This window comes from Miniopterus natalensis, chromosome 2 (genome assembly GCF_054644295.1).
Source record: "Miniopterus natalensis isolate mMinNat1 chromosome 2, mMinNat1.hap1, whole genome shotgun sequence".
Lineage (NCBI taxonomy): Eukaryota > Metazoa > Chordata > Mammalia > Chiroptera > Miniopteridae > Miniopterus > Miniopterus natalensis.
In genome coordinates, this window is record NC_142082.1 from 176,766,027 (window position 1) to 176,792,226 (window position 26,200).

At 47.2% G+C, this 26,200-nt stretch overlaps 1 protein-coding gene across 1 annotated transcript in view; it reads left to right on the forward strand.

Annotated features, from left to right (window-relative positions):
• Window positions 1–26,200, forward strand: part of ABTB3 (ankyrin repeat and BTB domain containing 3) — a 246,484-nt gene that overhangs the window by 135,397 nt on the left and 84,887 nt on the right. The window contains exons 2-3 of the mRNA XM_087814880.1: window positions 14,225–14,374; window positions 21,172–21,376. Of these exons, the coding sequence (XP_087671006.1) occupies window positions 14,225–14,374; window positions 21,172–21,376 (355 nt within the window). The remainder of the gene's footprint in view (window positions 1–14,224; window positions 14,375–21,171; window positions 21,377–26,200) is intronic.

Consider the following 26,200-nt stretch of genomic DNA (forward strand, 5'->3'; position numbering starts at 1 on the left):
AAGGAAGAGGGTCTGGTGTTTCTCAAGAATTTTTATGTACATTTCATGGGTTGAATTGTGTCCCTCCTCAAAATTTCTAACCCCCAGTACTCCAGGATGTGACCTTATTTGGAAATAGGTTCATTGCAGATGAAATTAGTTAAGATGAGTAGGGGGTGGGCCCCTAATTCAATACAACTGGTATCCTTATAATAAAAAGAAGAAAAGGGGAGAGGGAGGATTTTGGACATAGGCACACACACACATGGAGAATGCCATGTGGAGATGAAGGCAGAGATCCGGGTGAGGCTTCTCCATGCCAGGAATGCCAGGGATTGTCAGCCAACCGCCAGAAGCTGGGGAGAGGCCTGTCCCAGCCCTCAAAAGGAACCTGACAACCCTTTGATCTTGGATATCGAGGCTCTGGAACTGAGACAATAACCGTGTTATTTAGCTGCTGAGTGTGTGGTAGTTTGTTCTGACAGCCCCAGGAAACTCGAACAGCGTGTTACCTTTAAACCGCACAACAAGTCTGCAAAGGGAGGGGTTATTATCCACACTTTACGAACGTAGGAATTGAGGCTCAGAGGGGTCAAGTGACTTGTCCAAAGCCACACAGTAAGCAAGAAGAGGACAGGTGAGCCCAGCTCTGTTTCGCTCCACACCCAGGCAGCGTGGGATCCACTTGAGCATCGAGTCCTGAGCCTTGGTCAGAAGCACAGGAGATCTGAGAAGCATCGTGAGATTCCCAGGAAAGCACAGGGCAGCCTGGAATTTGGGGCTTACATAATGAGTCCTGCCAAGTCCCTTCACCCTCCCACTATAAGGGGAGCTGGGACGGAAAGCCAGGACTCGCCCAGAGGGTGTTGAGCAGGGTTGCTGGTGAGGGGTCTGGGAAAGTCAGGGGTAAGGAGCTGAGCAGGACTCAGAGGGAACCTCTCAGCCAGCTGACCAGAGGCGCGGCCAGAGGCTTCACCCAGCCTGGGCTGGATGTGGCCAGGGAGCCAACTGGCCCCACCTATAAGGCCTGGCCTTGCAGGAGCCAAGAGGTCATTAGAGTGTCTACCAGAGGCCTGAGTAAATCTGCCTCAGGCTCTCTTTCATGTTCTCCTGCAGGCTTTCAAAGCCTGGGCCTCTCCCTACTGCTGTAAGATAGGAATTATTCCCAGCAGGCCTCTCCCCTCCCCCTGCACCTCCCGTGGCTCCAGCAGCTATCCCCAGCAGCACCTCCCTTTCCTGCGGAGGGTCCTCTCTGCAGCATCCCTCTCCCTTTCCCGTATCCGGACAGTCTGGAGCTCTTCCTCCCGTATAGCTGGGCCCCAGGATCATTCCTAATCAAGGCACGGACAGATGGCACTGCAGTCCCCATGGAGCCTGCAACACAAGACTTTAAGCCCCATCTTCTTCCAGGGGACCGTGGGGGACTCAGGGGAGCTGTCGCTAACAGGGAAGTGCAGAGGTGGAGAGCAGGCTGGTTGTCACTTCCCAGGACCCAGGGGAAGGCAGGGGTGGCCAGGACCTCTCTGGGAGCTGTCCTCAGGAACACCACCCTCCTCTCCCTTGGTGACTGGGAAGAGGAGTGGAAGGGGGTTGTGCCATGTTTTGCAGGCAGCAGAGCCAAATTGCACTTGGGGTGATTCCACTCTGCCTTAGCCTTTGCCTCCTGCCGGAGCAGCCTTGGGAGGATGCCAGGCCCTCTTGCAGGGGCCCAGCCACGCTGTGTTCCTCTGTTCCTGGGCTGCGTGGGTAGACCAGACTCAAGGCTGGTGCGGTGGGACTCAGGGACCCAGCCTAGCAGTGATGGCCCCTGATGGCCAGGCAGGCCAGCCCCAGATGGCCAGAGGCCTGCAGAGGGCCTCCTGGCTGCCCCTGTGTGCTGCTCGCAGGCCCTGGCCTGGGTGTGACCAGAATGAGGTACAGCTATCCCAAGACCTGATCCCTGATGGGCCAGAGGGAAATCAGAGAGGCTCGAACCGGCTGCCCCCTCCTAGGCTCAGCCAGGACCCCATAATCGCCTCTCAGAGGCTCCCTTCCAGGAGTGCTCCCTGAACTTGAGGGAAGACCTTCCTGTCTTCAGCTGATCCTTGAGTGTTGGTCCTGATGTTCATTCCTGCTGGGGCTGCCAGGCTGCTTCTCACTGTGTCTAACATCTTTTACAAGACCCAGGGCCTGGGTCTCTGGGTTCCCATGCAGCTCTGCCCAGGCCACATAACTTCCCACCTCTGTTTTTTCATCTGTAAATGGGGGTAATAATGTAGCTACTTCATACGGTTGTTGGATTAAGTGATATAAAACTCAAAGTATTTAGAGTGGCACATCGTAAGCCCTAAATGGGAGTTAACCAAGGCTGCTGCTGCTGCTGCTGGCTCAGGCCCCACGATGCCACCTCTGTTACTTGTACCGCTACTATTACTGCCATGACTGTGCCTGCCGTTATTCCTGCAAGTACCATCTGTGCTGGCACCAATACCGCCGCTAGGATAAACACCGCCCCCAGGTTGTACATAGTAATGATGGGTTTATAAAGCTTTGGAACTTGAATGGCTCCCCACTGAACTTTAAACAGTGCACGCGGCGGTCAAGGTCTGGCACACTGTGGGTCTGCCCCTGCCTCGTCCGGGCGCAGCCTGCTGCCAGCATTCCCACCAGGCGCCACCCCTCCACCCCACGTTCCCCCTGTAGCCGGACCAGCTCCTCCTCCCCTTTTTATTAACTTCCCTCCTTTTTTAAAATCCCACATCCCAAAGACTCAGCTCAAATGTCATCTGTCTGATGAAGTCTTCCTTGGCTGGGGAGCGATAAAGACGCAAAATAGGAAATCAGGTTTAATCGGAAGTGGGATTTGGGCATCCAGGAAAGCAGCAAGAATGGAAGCAGCAAGAAAGGCTCCCAGGTAGATACCAAGACCTGGTCGGGGGAGAAGCCAAAATTGGGGAGCCAAAGCAACCGATCTGCCTCTGAGTGGCTTCGGTGAATCCTGCTGAGCGCAGCATCATAACAAGAAACATTGGTCATTGAGCATCTCATATGTGCCAGACGCTGTTCAGGTCTGGATACACATACAGCAACCCTGTGCTGTTCCTGTCACCCCCACTTTATGGGTAGGGAAACTGAGGCACAGAGAGGTTCGTTCATTTGGCCAGAGAATTAATAAGTAGCAAAGCCTGAATTTAAACCCCTGCAGCCTGGCTCCAGAGCCCATGCGCCTACCTAGTGTTGTGTCTTATTGTGTCACATTATTGTTTCTATTTCCTCCCATTTTTCCTTCATTTTGCTTAACCACACCCCTGTCCCCAGTTGTGAGCTTAGGGTGGTAGAACCCAAAGTCATCCTCTGTTCACTAATTTCCTAATTCAGCAAATATTTCATGCCCACCACCTGAAGATATAAAATGTATGAGTATGTGGCAAGTACTTAGAATAGTGCCTAGCACATAGTGGATGTCAGCTACCATCATCACCGTCATCATAACCACTATCACTGTCATCACCACCATCTATTTCCCATGCACAGTATCCAGGTTTTCAGTGAATATTTTATTGAATAATGGATGACAAGGCATTTCTCAAAATCATTCACATTCCCAGGAGGGACAGCTTTTCAGTGTCAGAAAAATCGATGCTCTGATTCCCTGAGTCCCCCAGAGAAGCCATTTGCCACCCATCTCCCTCCCCCGAGGCCACGGGTCCATCCTTCCTTTTCCTGGAAGTAGATCTTTCCTACCTCACCTCTCTGATCCTCGTGGGCAGGAGTGGTTCCCCCACCTCATGCCAGAACATGGAGTCTCGCCCCGCTCCGCAAGCCCCTCTCCTTCCCATTAATACCTAAGATAAAGAGCTGAGCTGTGAGCTTTCATAATGAGGGACCGTGGCTTCACCATCTCATGCCCAGGGTCCAGCATGTAGTAGGCACTCGGAAAACGTTTGTGCTGACTCGGGGGGAGCTGGGTTTAGTGGCGTCTGACCCTTCCCTGCGTTCGAGGTCCATGATTTCATGGCTCCCTCGTTCTAAATTACAGAACACAAACTTTCAAAATGGGTTTTCACATCTGTTGAGAAACTTCTCCTTGGTTAAAGTGTGTCTTGATTATACATACGTGTACATATGGTAAATGGATGGACGGGCAACTGTGAATGGGTGTGTGTGTGTATGGATAGCCATACATGTGTGCATGCACGTGTGTGTGTACAAACTTCAGATAGTAAGAATATTCACCTAACTAGCAGCTGGACTCCCTGAACAAAGGCTTCTAATGGATTGGCTTCCGAATTTGTCCTGACAGGACAAGGACCATTTCCTTGTTATGGAGCCAGCTGCCACTGAGGCCTGGCTCCTCTGTACTGAGTGGCCTTGGGTCAGGGAAGACCATTTGCATCCCCTCCCCTGAGATTGTGGTTTCCATGCAAAGGAACTGGCGAGGAAGGGTGAGCAGATTTCAGGTTGACTTGTTTGAATAATTTCAGTGGGCTCTGAGGCCTAGGCATTGTCCCTGATTGCCTGGTACCTGGCCCTGAGGTGATTAGGGCAGGTGGATAAGAGCTCAGAACCTGATTAAGGAGTTCTCAGGATTGGCTGGTTTGCATCTGAAAAGTGCACTGACTGGCAAGTTGTTTTCTATCTCTAGGAACCGGCTAACCCAGGATGAGCAGTTCCTGTAGGGTCAGCGAGGCCCAGATGTCAAAGCATCAGAATACAGAAAATAAAATACATGGTGTATATGGTGGAGGTGTGTGTAGAGAGGCAGGGAGGGAAGAAAATGTCCAAAAAGATATTGGTAGAAGATGGCCATAATTTTTAAAAAAGTCAAGCAACATTGAGGTATACCTGGGCTACTTGATATATATTCCTCGAAAGAACCCCTAGAACAGGTGCTAGGAGGAAGCATCCTTACCCAGATGTCTAGCTGGATGCAGCCCCTCATCACCAGCAAGGACCATGAACTCACTTCGCCAGGGGCCTGTGGCCTTGTCAAAAGTGCAGCACCTTTAAACAGCAACAGCAAACGAGAGTTTAGCGTCCACTTGTGGTTTATTTTTGCTCTGTAACCACCTGCTGAATTTAGCCTAATGGGATTCTAATGTCTTTAAAAGCCAATTTAGTAATCTTTGTACAGTAAATCCTCACTTAATGCCCTCGATAGGTTCTGTGACTTAAAGCAAAAGGATGTATAACAAAGCCAGTTTTACCATAGAAACAAGAGTTGCGCTCCTACGGCATCTCATCAACATTATAAAGAAACAACATTCTTTGAGGACCTGCTGTATTTTCGGTGGATTGTGAAAGCCCTATTAGTTATTTATATCAGTGTATACCTGCATAGCTACAAATGGCAGATTTATGCTTTTATGTGCCATTAACATCTACGCTATGTTAACAGCAGCATTTAGCTAGCTCTCAAAATGTTAGCCTAATCTCTGCGCCTATAGACACACACGCCCCTGTGGTTCCGTGCGGTCAGCCATAGAGTATTTCAACTTATTAAACATCCTGGCAAATAGTTCCCCACTATATCATATCAAATAAGTGATAAGTCATAGTCTCCAGGCCGTTTAATTAAAAATAATCAGTCTTTGAAGACTTAGAATACAATTAAATATACTGAACACTAAAGCTTGGTTCAATATGATTTAATCTTCCTTGGATGATTCAGGATCTCACAGGTCTTGGGAGCCTTGGTTATGAATATTAATGGTCTCCATGCTCTTACTCTGCAGAAATTCCACCGGAAGGAGGTTTCCAGTTGGAAGCCTGCCAGGTACATGGGCTTCCACCGTAGAGGGGACGCTGACTATTACCTGGATATGATTTCTAGACATCCTGGGGATGACAAATCTGTGAATATTTGTCTTTGGCATAAAATGCTCTGACAGCTGTTGTGAAATCTCTCCGTTCCTCAGCCCCCTTTTATTTCTCTAACAGGGAGAAATTTTAAGTGGGGGTGTTAATGTGTTATTAACACCTTTTTAAAAAACTTTTTGATCTATTTTTTCCACCAAGAACTCTACTCAGGAGTCATTCAGTAATTCAATTTGTGTTTGTTAAGCAAGTGTCAGTGAGACACAGTGGAATTAAAGAGATGGCAACAGGGAAGGGCACAGCTAGATTTGCATTAGGGCACATAATGTACATATATATTCAAATAAGGAATCCAGAGGATTCTTAAATGGACATAGACCTCCTCACCGCCCCTACTGCCCATCGTCTCCTTCCTTCCCTTTCTCGTGTGATCACCTTCACATTTGAACCATAATCAGATACTTAATGATTCAGAATTAAAATTAATCTGGGAAAGAAACAGCTAAAAGTAGCCTCAACATATATTTAAAAAATAAAAGGCAAAAACTGATGGAACTGAGAGGAGAAATAGATTAATCCACTATTATAGTTGGAGACTTCAATGCTCCTTTATCAGAAATGGACAGATCCAGCAGATAGAAAATCAGCAAGGACAAGTTAATTCAACAACACCATTTGTCAGCTGGGTACAATGGACATCTATAGACTACTTCATCCAGCAACGTCAGAACACACATTCTTCTTAAGCTCACATGGAACATTTGCCAAGATAGAGCACATTCAGGGCCATGAAACATACCTTAACAAATGTAAAAGAATAGAAATTCTTTTACATTCGTGGTTTTCAGACCACAATGGAATTAAGCTAGAAATCAACAGTGGAAAAATAGCTAGAAAAATCCCAAATACTTGGAGATCAAACAACACACTTAAAAATAACACAGGAGTTGAAGAAATCTTAAAAGAAGCTTCTAAAATATTTTGAGGAAAATGAAAACAACTTACCAAAATTTTGAGGGTGCAGTAAAAGCAGTGTTTAGAGGGAAATTTATAGCAGTGAATTCATATATCAGAAAAGGAGAAAGATCTAAAATCAATAATATACACTTCTGTCTAGGAAACTAGAAAAGCAAGAGCAAACTTAAATCCAAAGTAATCAGAAGAAAATAAATAATAAGATTAGAATAGAAAGCAATGAATTTTAAAACTAGAAATCGATAGAGAAAAATCAACAAAACAAAAAACTGGTTCTTTGAAAAGATCAATAAAATCACATAAGCCTCTAACCAGGCTAAGAAAAAAATAGAGAGGACACAAATCACATACCAGAAATCAAAGAGGAGATATCACTACAGATCCCATGGACATTAAAATAATGACTGAATACTGTGAACAATTCTATTTCCACAAATTTGATAACCTAGGTGAAATGGACCAATTTCTCAAAAGATACAATCTACCAAAATTCACATAAGAAGATATCTGGAAAAGTCTATATCTATTAAAGAAATTGAATCAACAATTAATAGCCTTTCAAAAGAGAAAGCACCAGGCTTACCTGGGTTCATTGGTGAATTCTACCAAACATTTAAGGATGAAAGTATACTAAATACTCTACACTTTCTTTCAGAAGATAGAAGCAGAGGGAATATTTCCAGTGTTTTGCTACTGAACCCCCAGTGCCCAGTGCTGCGCCTAGCTCCTAGTGGCTGCTCCACTAATACTCTCTGAAGGAGTGAATGAACAGACTATTTTGCCCTCTGTTTCTTCATGGTTTTATAACAGTTGGTTTTCTTATTTATACAGTCAGTGTTAGAGCCACCCCATTGTCCCACTGTCTCTGTGCGCCTGGCACCACGGGCAGTGCCTTAATCACAATGTGGCTGCCTCTGTGTCCTGTGCGCAGGACTCACACTCCCTAACCCAGGCTTTAATTAGCTCCCAGCACTCCTGAGCTGACTGCGAGGGAAACCTGGCTCATGTGAGAAGGGCAGCTTGCGGGGTCATCTTGAGGCACTTTCTCCTTTGTGACCCTGCCCTACCTTGTCCCTGCCTCTCTCTGTCTCCGTATCCAGCAGACACGCTGGGGACACTTTTCTTGTTGTCTCAGGATCTTCCTCTCTGGACTGGGATCTTCCTCAGAACAGAGCCGGCTGCTGTTTTTGCTTCTTTGAGTTTGAGGACATTTCAGTTGAGCCTTGAAGGATGAACGTGAACTTGCTGGGCACCCAGTAAAAATGGAGAAAACATGGTACAGAGACAGTGGAGGGAGGAAGAAATGGGAACAGTGGATGACACCGCTCTTCCTAGAACTTTGGCTGTAAAAGGGGGAATGGAGCGATGCAATACCTGGAAATTTACGTGAAGGTTCAGTTAAGACCAAATCCTTCTTGACCCAAACAAAGCCCGAGGTTCCCCGTGGTTCACCCCACCGCCCAGTCCAGCTTCTCCCCCGTCTGCCGTCTGCTCCCATCTTGCACTGTCCCTTCTGCGTTCTTCCTTGGAATACCCTTCAGTAACAACATCATTTAATGAGCTATTTATAGGGGCCAAGATTGACATATATTAACCCGTTTGATCTTCCAGCGGCCCTATGAGGATCATAGCGTGGCCATTCCCGTATTGTCTGCAAGAAAGCTGCGTTGTAGGGAGGCTAAATGGCATGCCTAAGGCCACGTTGCTGGGAGGTAGCTCAGCTCCGATGGAACCTGAGCCTTCATTCGGGCTCTGAACTCTGCTGTAAGGGGTCTTCTTCCAGCTGCAGTGTAAGCTCCGGGAGGTGTCTCTGAATCTCCTGGGCTCCCCTGGGCTCCCCTGCTGTGCTCCCCACCTGGACCCCACGCACGCCTGCGCTCCAGCGTTTCTCCCACGGTGTTTCAGTTGGCAGTGGGTCTGTCTCTCCGGCCACGTGGGAGCCTTGGAGGGCAGGAATGTGTCCTGTTGTCCGTGGCTGGTGCTCAGTGTCTGTGGTTGAAGGTCCATCGTGTCTCGCATTCGTTTCAGGTCAGCACGCTCTTCCTTCTGTGTCCTCTGGGCTCCGGGTGTGGGCATGTCGTTAAACTGGTTTCTGACAATTCTTCATTTTTTTGTTTCCTGCCTCTTATTTCTTTTGATGATTTGGTTTCAGACTCCTAAGAACTTTTCCTTTGAATATAATTTGTTCTGGGGGCGGGGGGGATGAACCATGGTCTTAGTTTATCCTAATTGTTGTACAGCAGCCTCTCATAGACGAATGCATGAGATCCCCGAGTCAGGCCTGAATCCATTTCCCACTGTCAAGTCTCGCAGAATCAAATAGTTGTGCAAACATTAGGGACAAAATCTGATAACTTCCTATCTTGTTTCTTAATAAATTTCACAGTAACAAAGAGCCTTCTGGCATCGTGCTATTATTGAATTCCTAAATCTTCAGCTCCAGAGAACTTCACTTGGACTATTAGCAAACATTTATTGGCCCCCTTTTCTCTGCCAGGTTGTCCATATAAATTATCCCATTAGGGCCTCCTGGTCACACTAGGAGGTAGATAGCATCAAGCATTTCATAGAGAGAGAAATAGAGGCTCAGAGGAGCGCCAAGTCACAAGCCCCGTGCCACTCAGCTGGGAGACAGCAAGACGGGGATCGGAACCTGCCAGGCCCGCCTGGTGCCTGCTCTAGGGCTGGTCTCTGCACCCCAGCTTCCCTCCCATTTCATAAAGCTGGGACAGCTGCCAGGACCCTCCACTTTAATTCTGAGGCTAACTTAGCAGAAAACAAGGTGTAGCTTGGCAGGCAGACTGCCCTTGAAGTCAAAGACAGACAAGGCACAGCCCAAGCCTGTGTCCAGGGTGCCAAGATGTGTGCAGTCTCTTCCTCCTTCGTGACCATCATCAGCGAGAGGAGAATGGATGGTGCTGATGGCTGAATGATTTGGTTTTCTCCCAGAGGGTAAATAGCATCCAGGTCCAATAATAGATAGAGACACAGCCAAAAGCTGAAAGGAAAGAAAGGAAGGCAAGTGTTATATTTGCCAAGGGGCCATCCTATGCATATGGGAAGCGAGGCATCTAGCAAAGGAGAAGGGTACCCTGATTGCCCCCATCAGAGACAGATGCCAGACGTGGTTGGCCCAGGGGCCCACCCAGAGGAGTGGCTCTCATATGTTATGTTCTGAGTGATCTAACCAAAAGCTTGTCTGTCTCCAGTTGCACAAGATTTTGGAAAGATGATCCTCAAGACTGTTTGAATCCAGACGTTAAATAAACAGAGTTGCCCATTTGTGGGTACAGGGTATTTAGCAGGCGCTTACTATAGGCCAGAGGGTTTAACATATTATCCTGTTTAATCACCTCAGTAAACCGACAAAGGAGATAGTTTAACCCCTCTTTGCAGACATGGAAACTGACTGGGGATCTACGAAGTTCTTTGTTCAGGTTTCACAAGGGACTGAGGCAGGATTGGAGCTCAGCTCCGTCCGGGTCCATGGTCATGCCCAGCCCTCTCTGTCCCACTTACGGCCAGTTAGTCCCAGAGCAGAGAGACCTGGTCGTGGCTGGGAATGTGGACCTCAGAGGCATTAATTCATCGTTCGTTAGGACCCACAGCCCCCACTGTGAATGTGAATGAACTTCCCCCTTGATAAATGCACAGCCCACTCCACAGTAATAGAATCCCAGGGAGACCATGGCCCCTTCAGTCTCATCATGGGCCACGGCTGATGATCACCTTCTCTCCACAGAAATCATCTTTTTAGGTCCAGTCAGAATCATAGTTGAACCTTCATTCTGCATGTGTTTGAACCTGAGTTTAATCCCCAGGCTGTGGCTGTCTTCGGCTCCCATAATGGAAATTAATGAGGAGTCCAAAACTGAGGCTTGCGTCTGACACTAAAATATGAGGCTAGGACCTTTCTATTGACCTGGCTGATTTTTAGATAAAACCAAACCAAACCAAACCTCTAGTTTATGTATCTAGTCCATTACAGTCCTCCAGAAGAAATGGGAGGGAGGGAGGGAGGGAGGGAGGGAGGGAGGGAGGGAGGGAGGGAATAAATCCTGGTATATAATCTTTTATTTTAACTCTTTTTTTTTTTTTTTTTAATTTGAGAGAGAGAGAAGCAGATTTGTCATTTCACTTATTTGTGCATTCATTGGTTGCTTCTTGTGTGTGCCCTGACCAGAGCTCGAACCCACAAGCTTGGAGCATCTGGACAATGCTCTAACCAACTGAGCTACCCAGCCAGGGCCCTGGTATTTAATCTTTATCTTTGCATAATAGTTCAATTTAGGTTTTTCAAATCTCAGTCAGCTAGCTTTCAAAGCTTCTTTGAGTAATTATGTTTTCACATTTAAATTTCATATTCTCGTAAAGGAGGAGGAATAATCCCGAGGGAAATTCTTCATTCTTATGATGAAGCCTAAGGTAGCCCAGAGCGGGGCTTGTACACATTAGCTGATGTCATCTCAGCTAACATTTGCTGAGCGCCTACTGTTTGCTCAGCGCATGCAAAATACTTGGCTATACGTTATCTCATTGTACCCCCTACCCCCGGCAACCCCATGAGGGAGGCAAGGCCATTACTGTCACTTCCATTTTACAGAAGAGGAGATGAGGTCCGGAGTGGCCCTGTGACCTGCCCAAGGTTAAGCGTAGGTGGGCAGTGACAGAAACAGGTCTGAAACTTTGGGTCCCACACTCCACATCCTATTTGCTGATGCTTCAACCAACGTGTGAAGCAACATTTCAGGTGCAGGGCTGGGGTGAGAACTTGCTGTACGTCATGCAGATACCAAGAGAGCAGTCCTGCCAACACGTCAGGGCCCTGTTAATTAGGTAACTTCCCCCTCCCAACGCTCAGGGCTCACTCTCGGGTCTCCTTTGCCCTGAAGCCCCTGACCACGAACCCATTCCCTCACGAGGAGGGTCTCATCCCCAGGAAACTTGGGTCCCTTGTCACACTGGGCCATGATCATCTGGTGCCATCTGCAGTGAGCTCTCCAGGGCAGTAAATCTCTGAACAAGAGCCAGGGACATCAGGGGCATCAGATGAGGAAGTGGCCCGACACTGTTGCCATGGCAACATCTCCTTGGCCTCCAACCAAGTGTCTAGGCTGGTGAACAAACAGGAGGGAAGCAAGGGTGACTCAGGGTGTCCCCAGTCAACAAGGATGACTCAACCATTCGGTGACAGGGGACGGGCAGGAGGCCAGCCTTGGATGATGGGGATTTCTGTGAAGGTCTTGTCTTCCCTGAAAAGCTGAGGGCTGCTGGAGTGCAGGGATCCCCTCTCGGTCATCTCCACGTCGCCTGCGGAGCCCGCACGGCACCAGGCGGGGTCCAGGAACCGGCGAATGTGCGCTGTCCCGCTAATGCCAAGCCGTGTCCTAGCACAGTCCGCAGAGTTTTTCAAACTGCCTATCACGGCCCATCAGTGGGTCACGAAACCCCTTTTGGTGCTACAGACAGCATCTTTTTATTTATTAATAAAATAGAAATAAAAAGGAAAAAAATTGAGAGTGCATCATGCGACAGTAGTAAGGGTCAGTATTTTCCATGAAGGTTTTTTTTCATGGAAAACATGAAAAGTGTATGTGTGTGTAGTAGTGGTGGTGGTGGTGGGTGTCCTGGGCCGTGACATAAAGTACATTCCTATTCTGAGTCACAGTCAAAAAATGTTTGAGAAACAATGATTGAAGAACAAACGTAGGAAGAAACTTCCTTGACCAGTTTCCTGGCGATAGGAACTTGGAAATGGAATCCTCATTCGCATCGCGCATCCATTTATTTATCATTCATCCGAAAAAGCCTCCTGGGGTTACCTTCCCTGTTGTATCAGCCAATTAGGTGTGAAGGTGAAACCTTCAGGAACAAGTTGCCAGCTCCCTATGGCCGGAGCCACTAATTAGGCGGCACTGGCCAGAAGAGGTGACAGGCGCCACCTCACATGGGCCCATCGTCAAAGGAGGAGCCTTCATTCGCTGAGCTTTTGAGGTTCAAGCACAGTGAGGAGTGGACTTGAACCACTGACCTTTGCATTCTGTCTGTTTCCCCTTGCCCCGCCAGTGGTCGGAGATAATGCAGCCCCCGCATATTGATACTGTCCTATTGTTCCTAAATTATTTTGTCATTTCCAGTCTTGTCTCTTCAGTTAGTTCATAAACTACTGGAACACGTCTTCTGCTTCTCTTATAAATTCAAAGCACCTAGCAGGGGTGGGAACACAGTAGGTACTCAATGTGTGCTTCCTACTTACTGACAGCTACCCTCTCAGGTCCCTGCTAAGACATGCCTTCCTTCCTCACTTTCTCCTACCACAGGGCGTTTAGCATGTGGCTTTGTATTGCGTGGGTAGCAGCTATCTCCTCTGCTTAGACTGTGAGCCTACTGAGGACAGGGAGTGTGTGTATTCTGTCCATCACTGTGTCCGCGGCCCCTAACGCAGCACCGTGCCTGCCTTGTTCGTGGTATCTTCAGTGATTGGCACTTGGTTAGGTGTATCTGTTCGTTATCACCATCCTGATGCTGAGTAACAAACAGTCCCACTATCTCAACGACATACCAAATTAGCATTTGTTTTTGTGGGGCAGCGCTAAGCTTCAGGCTGGGACTGGATTTGCTCTGTGTGTCGCTCACCCTCCTTAGACCAGCGGGCTAGCCAGGGCATGTTTTTCTCATGGTGATGGCAGAGGCACAAGAGAGCAAGTTCAACTGCACAGGTGCTTTGCAGGCTTTTAGTTCCATCGTGTTCATGGGCATATCTTTGGCCAGAGTGAGTAGTCAAGCCCAAAGCCAAGGAGCGAGGAAGCACACTTTGCCTGTGCTTCCAGGGTGGGGCGGTGACGGGACCAGTGAATACTTCTGACTAACCTACCAGAGCAGGTGCTGAGGTTCCCACTAAGTGGTCATGGAATGCAAAGGAAGGGGAGAGAAGACTTGGATTCCAGGGCTTTCCATGCGTATTCACCATACAGGTTCAAAAGTCCATGAGGACTCTGCCTACTGACATTGAGGTCTACAGAGAAAGTGAGCCTTGTCAACAGGTAAAAGCTCAGCCACCCGGAGTTAACTTTGTTGGGCAAATAAAGTGAGTCCTCAGAAGTGACAGCCGCAGAGGCTCTTCCTCCAGTTCACACAGGGACAGCAGCTGCTCTGGATGGAGATGGGGGCAGTGACCACCGGCTTCTCTTGAGGCATCTCTGAACAGAGAAGCTCCTGCTCTGTTTTGTGTCCTTTGGAAATGTGCACGCAAATGCGCATGTGTTTGTTAAAATCAGCAGGTCAGGACGTTGAGGAAACCTTTTAAAATAGTTAGACATCATTTCTGAAGGGGGTCCAGAGCCTTGGTCATCACGTCAGTTTGTGGTGCCAGCTCTGGGGCTGTTCAAGGCTGTGCAAGGTTGGACGCCCTTTCTCTGGTTAGCTGAAAAGTAACCATCTGTTTTCCTTTGGTTCCCTCTCCCTCTGACTGCAGGAGTGCTGTGCCTGCCAGACAGCCTGAATCTGCACAGAGACCCGCAGCGGTCAAACAAGCCGGGAGACCTGCCCATGTTCAGCCAGTCGGAGCTGAGGACCATCGAGCAGTCCCTGCTGGCCACCCGCGTGGGCAGCATCGCAGAACTGAGTAAGTGGATGCCGGTTCTCCCGCCCTCTCTGTTCCCAGGGTGCCCCTGCCCGCAGGGAAGTGCTCTGTAACCTGCCAGATGGCGTCTTTTATTGAACCCCTGCCATGTGCACAAAACAGTGCCAGGATGGCCGCGGGGAAGGCGAGGGCTCTGGAGTCAGGCAGACCTGGTCAGTTCCCTGGCCCTGCCACTGATGTAAGTCAAGTTTCTAACCTTTTCTGAGCCTCAGTTTCCTATAAAAGAGAAATAATAGTCCCTCACTTAGAGTTATCTACAGCGATTTGATGAGCTAATGCCCATAAAGGAGTTTGCCACGTGCCTGGCACACAGTAGGTGTTCTATAAATGGTTGCTGTTCACGTGATTGTCACAGTGGGTTTCCTTTAAAGCATATATCGGATCACTTCTCTGCTTTACTCAGAATCCTCCACCAGTTCCCCATCTGACCCAGAGGGAAAAAAACAAAGTTCTCAGAATTGTTTGCAGGCCCCCCACCCATATCACTCAGACACCTTCTTCACTCTCCCCTATGGCCTACTGGCCTCAGTCACCCTGACTCCTCATTGTTCCTCGAACACAGCAGGCCAACCTCAGGACCTTTGTGCTTACTGTTCCCTCTTCCTGGACCACTCTTCTCCAGATATGCACATGGCTTGCTCCCTCATTACCTTCAAGTCTCACTCAAATGTGACCTTCTCAGTGAGGCTTTCCCTGACCACCCTATTGAAAACTATGACCCCCTGACCTGGTTGGGTGGCTCAGTTGGTCGGAGCGTCATCCCGTACGCCAGGGCATGGCTGGTTCGATTCCCAGTCAGAGCACATACCTGGGTTACAAGTTCAGTCCCCAGTTAGGGCACCAACAGGAGGCAATCAATGTTTCTCTCTTGCATCAGTGCTTCTCATATCTCTCTCTCTCTCTCTCTCTCTCTCTCTCTCAAATCTGGGGTAAAGACAAAATTAGGACCCCCTGAGGATGTTTAGCCCCCTTTACTGCCTTACCTTTCTCCTAGCAGTTTTCCTATGGCATTCTCTATATTTTGTTTTGTTGTTTTTTAATAACAGCTTCACTGAGATATAATTGAAATACAAATTGCCTATTTAAAGTACATAACTCAATGATTTCTGGTATATTTCTTGAGCTGTGCAACCATAACCACAATCAGTTTTAGAACATTTTCATTCCCCCCAAACCTGAGAACCATGAGCACTCACTTCCCTTCTCTTTGTCACACCCTATATTTTACTCAGTTATTTTTTACATTGTCTATCTCTCCCTGCTGCAATATAGTCTCGTAGAGAGTAGAGATGTCTGTTCTGTTCATTGATGTAACCCCAGCACCAAGAATACTGCCTGGCACATAGTAGGTCCTCAGGTAATAGGAAGAGGGGTTGAGGAAGAGGGAGAGAGACAGAGAGAGAGGTAGAGAGAAGGGAGGAATTGTCAAGGTGGGGGGCCACAGTTTGAGCAATGGCATGTCACACTTGCGCACCCCTAATTTAGGGTTGTGCTCTCTGAGCCCAGCCAACCAGAGGAAAGTAAAACCTTATTTTCTTATGATGCCGTTGATTGTCAAATGACTTAGCTGTGTATTAGTTCCTGATGGGACTAGAGGGTTGATCTCAGAAACACTTGGTTTATGTTAAAGAATGAGTTGGTGCGAGAGTCCAGAAAATCCTGACCTATTGCAGGCTCCTGGATCCAGAAAGCAACGTGCACGCCTTCCCGTGGGAACTCCCTGTGCGCCCAGGACAGGCAGGCAGCCTCCCTTTAGCACGCGGCACCTCTGGAAGCAAAGTAGTAGCTGATTCAAGCCGTAGGGGGTCCTTACTGTCACTAAAGCTACTTGTCTGGCACCTGAACTTGGAAACTGCATTTTCATTCTCATCAAACCCGCAAAGTCATGAGATGCCTGCAGTCACAGGGGCTCCCAGTTACCAGTCAGTCATGCAGATTTTCTTCAAGTTTTGGGTACCATGGAACCCTTTGGCAATCTGGTGAAGTCTGTGAACCCTGCCTCAATATTTCTAAATGCGTAAAATGAAGTGCCTAAGTTTACAAAAGAAGCCAATTACACTAAAATTTTCATCTAAATTGTGGTGTAGTCATCCTTTGCTGTTTTACTGGCACATTAGCAAGATCTAGCGGCAGCTCTATGACCTCATTATTTTGAGGTGGTGATGTGCAGGAGATATTCTGAGACATCTGCAACAATTGGACGGGGTGAGGGAATGTCTGCCTTTTAACAGCTCCCCGGGGATTCAGATATAGAGGGTCCGAGCACCTCCCCTGGGGAAGCATCCCTCCAAGAACAAATGCCAAGACATGCCCGGGACCCTGGAAACGCAGAAGCTGGCTACAGTGCTGGGTCAGTCTGCTTGGGCATAACCTGGGAAAAGGCCGCCACTCCACTGGCCCACACACTCTGTCCCTGCAATCTGAAAGGTTTGTCCTGGGATATCATATCGTAATGGCCCCTCGCACTGTGTCCAGCACCTGGGCTGTGGCCCTGCTTAATTCCCGGGCCCTCTGAGAAGAGAGGATTTGCTAAAAACTCTGCACTTCACCTAAGCAGGCAGTCTGCGGGAGCAGCTTGCCGCATAAATTGTTTTTAAGGACAATTTGCTCTGCAAATTAAATGCTGTCATTGTGGTGAATGTTGACTTTCGCATATGAATTGTTGGCACAAAGATGGGTGCTGCTAATTACCAATGGGTTTTGTACATTCATTAAGCCTGTCCCCTAGAACATACGCGAGGAAGCACGTTGATAAGCCACGTGGGCGACCGAGGATAATAAAATTGCCTTCTTCCCTGGTCTGACTGTAATTTAGACTGGCTTGCACTGTGCTCTGAATCAATACAGCCGTGCTCTCTCTGTGTGCACAGAGCTGTTCTTCATATTCAAAGGTTACTCCGCCAGTGCGCGTTCTAGAAACCGCTGTTTTTCCATCAGAGGAAGGTGGAGAGAGTTTGTTCCCAGCCGTCCCTGCTCTTCTTGAATCAGGCTGTCCAGGTCGGAGGGCAGAGCCCCTGACCATGAGCTTCTTAACAGTGCCTTGAACTAGGGAGCGGCGAGAAATCTGTACGAATCATCTCCAGTGTCACCCCTACTGTGCGCCTGGGTGTGGGAATGGGGTGGGGAGAGGGTGAGCTGTGCCTGTGAGCCGAAGGGCTGGGGATCGAATCCAGGTCTCAAGGCAGAGCTTCCCGCTCGCCACGAGACGACTCCCCCAGCAGCTGTTTGTCCATGTCACAGGGGACACGAGAGCCCTCCGTGAGATCAGGGTGGTGGTCGGGTCTCTGTTCCTCCCAGCTGAAGATCTGCACTCGGCTCTGCAGGATGCACTGGGGCCGCTTCCCTGGAAACTAAATTGGACATGTGGAAAGTCACAAAGGTTCGTCCCCAGGCTCCTAGATGGGGGTCCACCCCTGCAGGCAGAGGCTCCTGCTTATACCCCCTGCCTCCGACCATCCTCAGAGCAGCATATTAAACCCAGACCTGCCTTACTCCATGGTGATGCCAGAGCCGTCTTTCCCAGCCTGCTATGGCTTGGGATGAAAATGCATCCACTATTGCTGGAGCCCCTACTGTGCTCCAAGTGCTTTAAATATGTTAAAGGTATTATTGTTCCCATTTCGCAGATAAGAAAACTGAGACTTGGAAGGATAAATGCCTGGCCCAATGCAGTCATGATTCAAACCCAGTTTTTTCTTTTTTTCCTCTGCTATGCTGTGTCCAGTTCAGCTTTGCTTTCTGACACATTGCCCATAACTTGGGAATAACTGTTGAATGTCAAATGAGTAAATGAATGACCCACAGTGAACTAGTCTGTAAAAAAAAAAAAAGCTGAAGAAAATGTTACAGGTGAGGGGAACTCTTCGTGAAACTTCAGTAAAATATTAAATACGCATTTGAACTGAATTTTGAACTCAAGAGAACTAGAACTGAACCTCTGTGTGTCTAAAATATTTGAGTGAGAAGCTAAATCAGGATACCACAAAGGTCCCCAAACTGACACAGGCTGGTGATTCTTTAACCAGAAGCCCTAGGAAATTTGCAAGGCGAGGTGCTGAACTTCACAGCTGACTTAGAGTCTGGCGGGCGGTCCAGGTCCCCTCCGTGAAGGGGGTCGTTGGTCTGGGGGAACGGGCCCGCCCAGTCTCCCAGCTGAGCCCAGGGGAAAGCAGAGGCCCTGGGCCTTCTCACTTGTGAAACAACTTGACTCTGCGTTTGGTCCCATCCAATCCCATAATCTTGTCCTCTGAGATCTTTACCCTACTGCCAGACATCCCAGTCTTGCCCCCAAGCTCCCAATTAACTGACCATTGGACAGTCATTGATTAAAGTAATTGCTTTCTGATGTTTAAGGGGAGAAACTGAGGGTTTCATTAAAATTGCCTCTTCCTGTTGCCTTTTCACAGTTAACTGTGAACTTGTTGCTCCCGGTCAATGAAGCAATCACAAAGGAGCCATTAATTTACAGCCATGTGTAAAAAGGGTTTCTGGGTTGGCTTTCCAGTGTGCCACCGGGAAAAAACAAAACAGAACAAAAGAGCCCTCAATGCTTGGACAAGGAGGTGGGCTCTTCCTAGCGAGTCCTGCCGCCTCCAGTCCCAGGGTTGTGACAGGTTTTGAAACCTACTGTAGTAGGTGGTAGCCGCCCCTGGATGGAATGGAGAGCTGGGAGGACGTGGAGGTGCTGCCTGTGGTCAGGCTTAGACAGAAGGAGCCCGTCTCTGGAACGGTGGCCCTTTGGCCCAGGCAGTCACATCGGGCGCGCCGAGGACGGCTCAGTCAGAGCCGCTGAGATGCGCTGATAGCCCGCGTCTGGCCGATGAGAGCAGCGTTTCCCAAAACAGCGGCACAGGAAAGGGTCGTAGGTGATCCAGAAAACGCTTTTAATTTTTAATTGCTATGAATTTTTTATGACTACTAGAAAAATATTGGCTTTCCATTTATGGCACTGATATGAGGTTTCCTTTTCAAATGAATTTATTTGCGGGAAAGAATGAGCCAATTTAAAGAAAAATATTAAGTAAATAAATTGTACCTGTGGCACACAGATAGGAGAGAAGTCACGATGGTGATTCCCGAATGGCTGATGTTTGGGAAAACTTGTTATACGTGGATCCTCAAGGAGGTTCCTAGAGCTGAACTCCTGCTGCCCAAATTCCGGGCAGCTAGTTACAAGTGATTTATGATTTGCGTTCACGAAGCTGGCAGGGGAAGCAGCAGAGAGCACATACATGAAGCAGGGTGCAGAGTGGAGCTAGTGACTGGGCAAGGCCTGTGCCAGTTTCCTCTCCCATGGCCAGCCCTGCACAGAGACATTCTTGGGGCCTCTGACCCAGGGACTAGGCTGCTGATGACTGTGATGGGGATGGTGGTGGTGACAGTGGTGATGATGATGTTGATGGAAATGATGCTGGTGGTGATGGTAGTGATGAGGCCAGTCTGGGTCCAGAGAGCACCTTCCTAACCACTATACTACCCTGCTTCTTCAGGAGCAGGACGAGGAATGGGTCTTGTTCTCTGCCCTTGAAGTCAGTAGATGTGTGGACAATTCACTGGGAAACATGACGGAATTAAACCACTAATGTGCTAGACTATTTGCGGGTATTGCAGGCACACAGGGGAAGGGGAGGTTGATTCTGATGGGGCGTTCTGGAGGGCTGCATGGAAGAAGAGGTACTTGATCACAGCCTTGAAGGTCTTCAGTAGTTGGAAGAATGAAGCAGGGAACCTGGAAGGGCAGGGCAAGCTGAATGATGCTCAGAGGAGGTGGTTGGCCCACCCGAAGCAAAGGTTTCCTGGTGTCTTGGGGAATGGAGGGGTGCTGCAGGGCCTGAAACACGGACCCTTTTCTCTTCTCTGCTCCCTTTTGATTTTTCTTATTTTGAGCTTTTTTTTATGGGAAATCTCAAGAAAAACAGATGGAAAGGTGAGTACACTCCAAGTTGACCCTAGACGGAAGGTGTAAGGAAGTAAACACACCACTTCAGTACGCTTATTATTCTGATAATACCAAGTAGCACATTCCATAATTCAAATCTCAGAAACTACAGAAAAGGTGAATATAAAGGAATATTACCCACAATCCTGTTAGGCAGGCAAATCCTTGGTCAACATTTCGATTTTTTTTTCCTAATATTTACTCAGTACATAGTTTTTAATAACATAATCCTAATCACACTGTATGCAATTTTGAATTTCACTTTTTTCCCCACTTACCATTTTAACGTAAGGATTTTTTTTTTATGGCATTGCACCTCTATGTAAACATTTTTAATGACTGCTTAAGTTTATGATTTTATCATGTAGATGTACCAGAGTTTATTTAACCACACTCTCATTTTTAAACATTTGTTTCTTTGTCAAATTTTGGACCCTGTAAATAAGGTTTGGGTGAAAATCCTTGTGCATGAAGATTTTGCTGCATTTTGGATTCCAACTTTGGGACAGAGTCCCAGAAGTGGAATTACTGAATCAGGGTATAGAGCATTTGTTAACACCTTGGCTACAAAATGCCAAATATCCTTAAGACAGACTTGGAGCTGGACAGGGCTGCATTGGGCTGTCTCAGCAAAAAAGGACTTGGTCTGGTGGGGTGAAGAGCACAGGCATGAGGCTTAGACATACACAGGTTGAAATCCTTCTCTGCCTCTTAACTAATCTTGTGACCTTGAGTCTCAGTTTCATTGTCTATAAAATGGGATTTCTCAAAGAATTTCAGGCATATCTTTTCTGCAAGTCTTTACTGCCTAAAGGATCTGAAATCTTACTTCTGTCTACAGGTGACCTGGTGTCCCGAGCAATGCATCACCTGCAGCCCCTCAATGCCAAGCACCATGGCAACGGGACTCCCCTGCACCACAAGCAAGGGGCGCTCTACTGGGAGCCTGAGGCCCTGTACACCCTTTGCTATTTCATGCACTGCCCGCAAATGGAGTGGGAAAATCCCAACGTGGAACCTTCCAAAGTCAACCTCCAGGTGGAAAGGTAAGACTTGCCTTCCCCTTGCCAAAGAGAGGTGCTCCTTTCCGGCCAACGCCACCTTTTGGTGGGAGGGTGGGTACTGCCTCCATTGAGGTGCAGAGGTGGGAAGGGGAGGGATGCTGGGCTCAGAATTGCCCAGCTCCCAGAAATTCACTGGAAGGGTCCAGATGGGAACCATGTGCCCTGAGAAGGTACCTGAGACCCTGGTGGAGTCTTGGAAATGGGATTTCATAGGGCTGGTCCAGTTCCAGGTAGAAAATGGCCTGGATCAGAAGAGTGGGTCTGCAAATTCTGGAAGGATGTGGGCCTCGGTGGTGCACAGTGGCTTCCTTGTGAAGGCAGCTTTGGGGGATGCCAGCTCCTTGGGTCTTCGTTTCATCCTAGCTGCCTGGAACCTCACAGGGGCAGGCGGGTTGGACCATAAATATCTGCTCATCCAGACTGGGCCATGCAGGTGGGTGAGAGTCTGGCTTGCTGGGGGAAGCAGAATCCTCACAGGAAAAGAAAAACAGGAGAGAAAGAAAGGAGAGCTTCCTGGAAGAGGAAGCTCCCTCTGACCCGGCTTCTGCTGCTCCTTGGCACCATCCTTCTGCTTCCCTGTGCCTCAGTCTCCCTGTCTGTAAACCAGTATCTACACCAAGTGGTTCCTGGGTTCCCTTGTATCTAGAAAACCCCAGGGTTCTCTGAAGATGGCTCCATTCCCCCAGAGGCAGGGTGTCAGAAACACCCCCAGGAGAGGAGGCATCCCCTCTGCCTCTGGGAGCACATCCACAGAGCTCATCTCCCATGATGTCTCACAAATCAGGCCCCTCCTCCGCACAAGCCTCTTTACTGCAACTACTGTAGTGACCCCTGTGATCAGAACAGCGGTTAAGAGAGCAGGCTCTGTGCCCCAGACTTTTGGGTTTAAACCCAGGTTCTTCCAGTTAGAAGCTGGGGGCCTTGGGAAAGGGCCTTAATGTCTCTGTGCCTCAGTTTCTTCACCTGTATAGTAGGGCTACTAAGAGTATGTAATTCCTTCATAGGGCTGTTTGAAGATTAGATGAATTGAATAGTGCCCAGCACATAGTAAGTGCTCAATAAATAAGTGTTCACTTTTTATTGTTGTAGGTACTATCTGCATATAGCTAAACAAATCCCTTTTGGGCTCAGTGCAATTTTCCTTTCTCTGTTAAATGTTTCCAAGTTGTTTTGAAATTTTCATTGGATGCTCTGTTCCTGCCAGGATGGATTAGGGCTCAAAATTGGGCTCCTTCACAAAACCACGTCTCTTGGCTTTCAGTTATGGGAAGAAAATGGAGCCTGGGCTAGACAGAAGTTGCCTTTTTTTAAAGAATCCCAAGTTAGCATTAATATTTCAGTCTAGTCTGGAGTTAACTTAATCAAGATATTACTCAGGTCTCCCGCTATCCAGGCCAAATCGGTGGGTACCCTGTGCCTATTTTCGTGTGCCAAACATGCCCAAGATGAGAGATGGCAAAATGTCCATGGTCCCTGGGCAGAAATAACCTCAGTTAGACACAACAAGACTCCGCTTTCTGTGAGTGTGAATCCTGAGAGCTGAGAGAATGGAAACCATTGGCCTGTGGGGAACCTAGGTCTGCAGTCCCCACCCCCAGCCAGTGCCTGTGCAACAGCACATTTTCTCTGACTCACTCCCTCATGTCGTCTTCAACCCCCACCTCTAAGCAAATGACAACCCCCCTCCATCTCCAGCCACACATCGCCTCCTCTGAGCTCCATTCTAGGAAGACCACCTCAGGATTCCAAACTTTCTGGGACAAGATTTAAAGAGAATGAGCTGCAAGGAAGGGCAGAGTAAAGAGAACATGTCCCCGTATTTGTTGGAGTCACTTATCTTGGACTTTCCATTGCTTTTGGTTGAATTTTCAGGCAACAACACAAAACACAAAGTGGAACTTGTCACTTTTTGAGTTCTGTTCACTTTGGACAAAGTATAGATGTAGGAGTCAGGTCAGCCTCTGAGTTTGGGTCCCAGCTCTGCTTCTTCTAGCTCTGAGGACTTGAGCAGGTCATTTACCTCTTTAATGACCTTCTAGCTCTGAGACCTTGAGCAGGTCACTTAACCTCTTTAATGAGTTCTAGCTCTGAGACCTTGAGCAGGTCATTTAACCTCTTTAATGACCTTCTAGCTCTGAGGCCTTGAGCAGGTCATTTAACCTCTCTTTTCTTCAGCCTCGTGGGACTGGACTGGCGTCAACAATGAATTAGATATTATAGCTGAGACATCCAGTGCCATGCCTGGTACAAAGGGACCGCCCCTCCTCCCTGCCTCCCAAAAGTAGAGATTATGCTCTTTTTTTATTGTTGTTCTAAAATACTATTATCATGTCCCTACAGAAGCCTGTGTGTGATTCCTTCAAGACAAAAGCTGTTTCTTCCCGTTGCCCAATGAGATAGGCACTGGTGTTTAGCATCTGAAAACACACGTTTCCTTCAGAGAAGAGAGGGCCTCTAACTGTTTCAGTCAAATGTTTACACCAACTCCATCCCAAAACCTCCATCAATAGGAAATTGCCAGTGGGAGGTAGGACTCGAATTGGGAGTTGCTTTCCTCTCCTTCTGTCTCCTTTACTCCCCCAGATCAAACAAGATTTCCTTGACTCTTTATTTCTATTCTGGCAAAGAAAGATAGGGCCATGGTGCTCATATGGTTTTCCACCAGCCTAAAGGTTCTACCAGGAACGAGGCTGAACATGAGTGTGCTTTTGTTCATGCCCAGCAGAAAGCCTGAGAAATATCTGTAGACTGAAATACGGATTGTGTTGTGCCTGAAACCATTTCTACTCGTCAGAAGAGCCTTTCTTGGCCGGAGCATTTGGAGCGAGGCCCACAGGCCCCGTTTTGCTCTGTCATGTGGGCTCAGCTTTAGAGCCGCTGCGTTTGTTTTGGATGCTTCATTTTTCACTGTGGGATTTTGAAGAAACTCAGTGCCACCGTGAAATTGCTGTAATTTAAATTTTTCCAGAACTTTGGCTACTATGTTTTGAGCTTCTGAAATCTTTCAGGTCCCTCAGATATTTGTATTAAAAAAAAACACACCGTAAATTTTGTAAGATTATGATTGGGCGATATTTATTTTCCAATTAATAGTGATAAGTGTAAAGACCTTAATTTTGATCGTAGAGGCCATGTGAGGCTGCTGTTTTTAAATGGAATCATCAGAAATCTATGTTGAGATTTTCTTCCCCTCTATCATTACTGGAAATATCGGTGATTTCTAGATGTGCTTGGCTATGGATGACTTCAGTAATTTGTTGCCACAAAATAAAAAAATAGTAGGGTATATAACACTATTTTGTTGCCTGAGGTAGCTGGTAATGCCTGAGAGAAACAGTGATCAGATTCACCTTGAAGACTAGACAGTTAGGTAGTTTTACTCTCCCCCAATCTCACTAAAAACAAACCAGAATTTATACCTAGGCAGTGGCAGCTCTCAGTCCTTTTGCAAGAACTGTACAAACAGATGTGGCAGACTATCTGCCAGGGGAATCTCAACAACAAACAGGTATACCATCAACTACCAACTATTTGAGGAAAACTAATGGGAGAAACAAGATAGTCTTAACAAATGGAAGAATTGACACTTAAAGAGCTAGAGTTAATAAAGCAAACACAACTGACATTAGAAGTTAATAGTACCCAAATACAGGGTGTCCCCCAAAAATGTATACACACTTTGAATGATTATAAAGTCAGTGTTTATTAGCATACAGTTCATTTTCAAAATTTAAAAGAATCTACAGAAATGAATAATTTTTTTTGTCAGTGTCTGTTTTCAAACTGATGACAGTTATGATCCAGGCCCTGCTGATAATACAAGCAATGAAATCACAAACATCAAGAATCGTTTTGTTTGGTATTTGTGTGCCCTCAATTCGTTGACTGTTGCTGGCTTTATACTGTAAACTTTATCTTTTATGTATCCTCATTAAAAAAAAGTCTAGTAGCACTTTAGGATAAATTTTCTTTGTTCAAAGCTTAGTCTGGCTTCACCCATTATTTGAAATCAGTTAAACCTGAAAAGGAGTGAAAATTAAGTGAGTTATCAGCTGTTAAAGTTTGCATACACTTTTTGGGACACCCTATATTTCTTCCAAGACATTCACCCTATTGAAAGATCACCCCAGACACATCAGTTCTTAATGCTTTTTAATCCATGGCTATGTGACAAGTGATATTCAATTTTAACATACTCCAATGGACATATCCAGAGTTATGCAAAATTTCCAGCTTTCTAGATATAACTCTTCTCCATTCTTTCCCATTAAGGAATGTATCAGACTCCAAATGAATGGGGGTATCCTTGATACAAGCAGCACTACTAATAGGAATGCTTAGTTGTAAAAGTTAACCCACCAGACTCTTTTTCCTTCTTCACGAGAATTTGACCTTGGATTAATTCTCTAACTCTGTTCCTCTGGAAACATGCTAAAAATTTCAGTTTTAAATGTGTTACTAAGCAACATTGCTTATGGTCAGAATGACCCTAGATTGGTAAATTAGATCTGGTTTTGGTAGTCCTATAAATACTTCATAAATATCCAGAGCTTTGGGCTGCTTTGAATTCATTGACTTTTATAACTGGCAATGTTAGTGCAGAGACCTTGGAAGCTATTTTTACAGAGTCGTTACAAGAGATAGTGGGGTTCATAAACTAGGGAGGTTTTCACAACGACCCAAATGGATCTCACTTCCTTGCACCTGAGTGTCACCTAAACAGAAGATAGCTCTGGGATGGCTGGGTGAATTGTTATTAGGATTTCCACTAAAAGGAACATCTGATATTGTCCTGCTGGGCCAAGT